At 44.8% G+C, this 6,000-nt stretch overlaps 1 protein-coding gene across 2 annotated transcripts in view; it reads right to left on the reverse strand.

Annotated features, from left to right (window-relative positions):
- Positions 1-1,098, reverse strand: part of LOC124040004 (serine protease HTRA1B-like) — a 31,816-nt gene extending 30,718 nt beyond the window's left edge. The window contains exon 1 of one of the 2 annotated variants that reach the window (XM_046356688.1): positions 417-1,098. In XM_046356688.1, the coding sequence (XP_046212644.1) occupies positions 417-873 (457 nt within the window). In that variant the 5' untranslated portion in view covers positions 874-1,098. The remainder of the gene's footprint in view (positions 1-416) is intronic. The other variant, XM_046356689.1, reaches the window with a different exon arrangement.
- Positions 1,099-6,000: the final 4,902 nt, after the last annotated feature.

Genomic DNA, 6,000 nt, shown 5'->3' on the forward strand with positions numbered 1-6,000 from the left:
CTTAAGATATTTTTTAGACATATCATTAACATCTGATCTCCTTGTGAAAAACATTTAAAGACACTAAAGCTCTGTCTAGTTTGACTGGTAGGCTACGGTTAAATGTCTTGGGTATGATTGTGATACATTCTGACAAACTGGCTCTACCACTGGGTCCAAAATGCTCTACACCACAGTAAGTCAGTTCCCTTTGAACCGTCATATTTACAGTCATTTCATTTCATTTCTTTGCAACGTATTATTTAAGGAGGATAATTTACCGCAGACCAATTCACTGGATAATATCATCTCCATTTGGTTTAGGCCTACACCTTCTACACATAATGGTTTTACGCACAACATCGTGCATGCTTGCTGATGGGTCTAACATAGAGTGATTTTGATACATTATGTTGAATTCCAACATGGACACATACCTTTGCTACAGGTTCCTCTCTGTATGAAGATGACCGGTGGCTGCTGAAGCTTCAGAGCCCGGTTACTCAATCTCTTCAGTTCGCAGATGTTTCGATAGGACACCCCGTCACTGCCGCACACCGGGTCCGCACCTTTGCAGACGCATACACCGTTTTTGCCCCGACGCCTTACTGTGGCGGACACCCCAATTCCGTCCGATATCGAGCAGTCCATGCCCTCTCCGCACTCCGGGTCCCCTAGTCTCCCCGTGCCGCCGCATACCTCACCTTCTCCGTGCGCACAGACCGGACAGCAGTCGCATTGGTCAAGGATGTCGCCGGCCATACAGTCCGCAGGGATCGGGGGACATAGAAATGTGTCACATTTATCTGGACAGCCGATGACATATCGCTTGGCTCTTGACTCGCAAACTAGAGGAGCAAGAAGTAAAGTTGCGCAGAAGACGGACCAAAACATGGTTAAATATTAAAGTATCTAAAAATGTACAAAGTTGCCACAAAACTACTCTTTAAACTTTACGACTTTCTACAAAAAATATGTTTGATCTGCATAGATAAACGTAACATACATTTGCAAATAAATGTCAGACGCTTTTCACTAAATTGAGCTGTGTTGGTCTGCTGCTCCCAGTCAACAAAGATGCTCTAACTCCCTCTGTGAGGCTGCTATGTGAGCTTCCAGAGTTTATAAAGGCAACTGGCACGTTGTGGCAATATCAACAAGACAGGCGATTGGTGGACTCTTCTGATGTGCAGAGGGTGCAGTATGCATGCCTCCTCCACCCACCCCCTGACAAACACAATGTCAGAGTGTCACTGAGTTCATTTCAAACTGCTTATACTGTTCTATGAGCAAAGAAAATATGTCAACACACTTTTGCTCTTGTAGTAGCATAAGCCTACCCTTCAATTTCCACGGTGTATAATTGAGTTGGCCTACTATAGATTAAATGACTGCACTGGACAAGGCCTAATTATTGTTGTGCTGCAAGTAAAAGACGCCAGAAGCAACTGCATGCCTGTCGATCATTGACTTTTCCATTGCCAGACTATCAATGTTAAACAAACTGGTTACGTACAACAAAAGCCACCATATGCTTGGTGTACCATAAACAAAATGCATAAAATCCTCTGAAGTTGAATTTGAAGCAGGAAAATGAATTGAATTGAATTGAATGCAAAGGTTATCATAGTTCAGTTTAAAAGTTCAGGGTTTCAGCCCTTTGTGCTTTGGGGTTGATGGTCTGGGTAGGGGCCAGGCATCCCGCCCGTGTTATCTCCCCTCTCAGATTGGAGTGGGTCAGGATTAAGCCAGAGGTTTCTGCATGCTACAGAGGCGTAAATCACATTATTCCGAGAGCCCTAACGTCTACGTCAGTATTCCGGAATGCTCATCCATTCCATGGCATTCTACAGGAACTCAAAAGCAAATGTAATCACTTCCATGTGCTGTTTGGAACGGGATTGATCGAATGCCCCTAAACTCATACCGCATTTTAAACAACAGATGCTTGCAACAGTCATTTCCACGAGCGCTGTGAAACCAACTGTGTTTGTATGTGTTGCTGTTACCTCCCTCATTGCCATAGAGACCCATAGCGTTTGAGTAGACCCGAGGGAGGCCTTTAGTATGACCTAAGGATTGACTACAAGGCAACAGGAACAGCAAGAGCGCTCTCTGTTTGTCTAAGTGTCGACAGGCAGTTACGCTGGTCGAAACAGTGTACTCTCCCTTTCTATCGTATCCACTGGGAGTGAGAGCATTGGGAGTGTTTGGGAGTTGTGTTGATCACTCGTCGGATTTGACAGATTGTGACAGGAAATGGTGACGTATGATCGTCACCAGCTTCTCTAGGATGGCCACTACAGTGAACCACGAACATCAACCCTAGATCAGTAGGGCATCAACGATTGTCAGAGTTGACTGAATCAAAGTGTAATGCAGTGCATGTACTGTATTACAGCGCCTTCACAATGTATTCACACCCCTTTACTTTTTCCACATTTAGATGTGTTACCAAGTGGGGTTAACATTTATTTAATTGTTCTTTTTTGTTGTTGCCATCTACACAACGTACTCTGTCATTTCAAAGTGGAAGAAAATTTCGATTTGTTTTTACAATGAATGGAAACTGAAACACTAATATATTTTGATGAGATAAATATTGAACCCCCTGAGTCAATACATGTTAGAATCACCTTTGTCAGCGATTACAGCTGGGAGTATTTCTTGGTACGTCTGCCCATTATTCTTTAACAAATTCTCCAAGCTCTGTCAAGTTGGTTGTTGGTAATTACTAGATAACCATGTTCAAGTATTGCCATAGATTTTCAAGCCAATTTAAGTCAAAACTGTAACTAGACCACTCAGGAACGTTCAATGTCGTCTTAGTAAGTAACTCCAGTGTATTATTGGCCTTGTGTTTTAGGTTATTGTCCTGCTGAAATGTGGGTTTGTCTCTCAGTGTCTGCTAGAAAGCAGACTGAGCCAGGTTTTCCTTTAGCACTTTGCCTGTGCTTAGTTATATTCCTTTTCTTTTTATTTAAAGTTTAGTTTAGTATTGTGGAGTAACTACAATGTTGTTGATCCATCCCCAGTTTTCTCCTATCACAGCCATTTAACTCTGTAACTGGTTTAAAATCACCATTGACCTCATGGCAAAATCCCTAAGCGGTTTCCTTCCTCTCCGTCAACTGAGTTAGGAAGGATGCCTGTGTCTTTCTTTGTTGTGACTGCGTGTAATTGATACACCATCCAAAGTGTAATTAATAACTTCACCGTTGCTAAAAGGGTTATTCAATATCTGCTTTAAAGAAATATGACTACGAATTGATGCCCTTCTTTGTGAGGCATTGGAAAACCTCCCTTGTCTTTGTGGTTGAATCTGTGCTTGAAAATCACTGCTCGATTGATGGACCTTACAGAAAGTGTGGGGTACAGAGGTGCGGTAGTCATTCAAAAATCATGCTAACCACCATTATTGTACACAATGAGTCCATGCAACTTATTATCTGACTTGTTAAGCTAATTTCTACTCCTGACATTATTTAGGCTTGCCATAACTGCCACGTTCGTGTGTAGAGACGGATCAAGGCGCATCGTGAATGGAGTTCCACATCTTTATTATGTGAAACTTAAAACAAAACAAGAAACAAACAACGACCGTGCGGTACTGAGGTGCAATATGCACTGACTCAAAAACAAGATCCCACAAAAAAACTGTGGGAAATGGCTGCCTAAATATGATCCCCAATCAGCGACAACGATAAACAGCTGCCTCTGATTGGAAACCATACCAGGCCAACATAGACATAAAACAACCTAGATAACCCACCCTAGTCACACCCTGACCTAACCAACATAGAGAATAAAAGGCTCTCTATGGTCAGGGCATGACAGTACCCACTCTGCTCGCGGATCCGCCAGCATCGGTGGCGGCTCTGGTGCGGGACTTTGCCCCCGCCCAGACCACGGGTCCGGCCATGGAGCCAGGTAGAACGCTGTGCCCAGACTGGGCACCGGCGCCGAAGAAGGCTCCGGCCATGGAGCTGAGTTGGCCGCTATGCCTGTACTGGGCACCGGCGCAGAGGAAGGCTTCGGCCATGGAGCGGGTCTGGACGCCGTGTCTGGACTGGGCATCGGCGCAGAGGAAGGCTCCGGCCATGGAGCTGGACTGGGCATCGTGCCTGGACTGGGCACTGGTGCAGAGGAAGATTCCTGCCATGGAGCAGGAATGGACGCCGTGCCTGGACTGGGCACCGGCGTTGGACTGGGGAGGTGCACTGGAGGCCTGATACATAGAACCAGCACAAATTGTACCGGAACGGTGACACACACTTCAGGGCGAGTGCGTGGAGGAGACATAGGACGTACCGTTCTGGGGAGGCCAGATGCGTGAAACTGGTGTAGATGACACCGGACTGGTGTCACACTCCTCAGCGCGCCCGCTCTGCAGCACTCTCATCGCCACCACCTCTCTCCGGAATCTTTCGTTGAGTTCCTCCTTCGACTCCCTGACGGTCTCTGGCTTATTCCTTGGCTTCGCCAACCACCCCGTGTGCCTCCCCCTCTCAAAAATGTTTAGGGCTGTCTTTTGGGCTTTCTCCCTGGCCGTGAACCCCGGCGTCGTCGCTGTCCTCCCTTCTCTCCTGTCGTCTGTTTCCACGGCAGGCTTTCGTGTCTTGCCAAGTCTTCCTCCTATGTCCAGGATATTCTCTCCTCGATCTCCTCCCAAATCCAGGATGCCATCTCCTCCTGGGCACGCTGCTTGGTCCTGTTGTGGTGGGATCTTCTGACAGGTTTGTGTGTAGAGACGGAGCAAGAAACTTAAAACAAGCTACCTGATTCGAAGTGTACTTAATGTTTTGTCATGCGATCGATACATTTACACAAACGCTTGGATTGCTTTCGCTGTAAAAAATCTGACATGACAGGTGGATTAACAAAAGGCTAAGCTGTGTTTTGCAATATTGCACTTGTGATTTCAAGAATATAAATATTTTTAGTAATATTATGTGAATGTGGAGCTATGCTATTCAGCGGTTGTTGATGACAGTTATCCCTCTAAAGGGATGGGTAGCGTCAAGAGGTTTTTAATAGTCATAGTGTTATTATATGGTGCCTTCGACACGGTTGACCATAACATTCTTATTCAAAGGCTGACTGAAATAGGCCTGGATCAGGCTTCTTGCCAGTGATTTGAGAATGATCTGTCAGATAGGACACAATGCGTGATTTTTGATGGTGTCAAGTCTAGTTTCCTGGATATTACAAAAGGCGTACCGCAGGGGTCGGTACTGGGACCTGTTCTCTTGACTGTTTATATAAATAGTTCTCTTGTAATAGTCATCTGTGTGCAGATGACACTTATGTATGCCATTGCCCCAACTGTTGACCAGGTTAGAGCTGCAATCTGACTTTGTTGCCTGACAGAAAGCCCTGTCTGGTTTAAAATGTTTACTTAATGCGGGAAAGTCTAAATATACAGAATGCTGTTCTCTAATTCTCAACAACAACAAAAAATCTGATGGACTACATACTGTATTTATTCATTGGATGGTTCTTCCATCGACCGGGTTCCCCCTATAAATATCTGGGCACTTGGATCGACAAAGATGTAATGTTAACAAAACATATGGATGAGCTAGTTAAAAAGCTAAGATTTAAAGCGGGCAGATTGAAGCAGATTGAACGGTCAACCTTCCTGCCAGTTTTTGACTATGGTGACACCGTTTAACAGTTTGCAGCTACTCTTAAACCTTTGGATGTTGTCTACTACAGCATCCTTCAATTTATCACAGGCGACAGTTTTAATACTCACCACCGCATCCTGTATCAAAAGGTTGGCTAGTCCTCATTAAAGTCCCGTAGATCACCTCATTATTCCCTTGCTGTTTGCAAATCTCTACTGCACCAGCTTCAGACTTCCCTAACCTCCTCTGTTCCAAACATAAAAAACATGAGATACCAAACCAGTTGACATGGTTGGTTAACTCTTGAGGTTCCTCAGGTCTCAACCGAACTAGGAGAATCTGCTGTTTAAGTTTTAATGCACATTTTGATTTAGAAATGGTGTATTTTTTT

Source organism: Oncorhynchus gorbuscha, linkage group LG07 (genome assembly GCF_021184085.1).
Source record: "Oncorhynchus gorbuscha isolate QuinsamMale2020 ecotype Even-year linkage group LG07, OgorEven_v1.0, whole genome shotgun sequence".
NCBI lineage: Eukaryota > Metazoa > Chordata > Actinopteri > Salmoniformes > Salmonidae > Oncorhynchus > Oncorhynchus gorbuscha.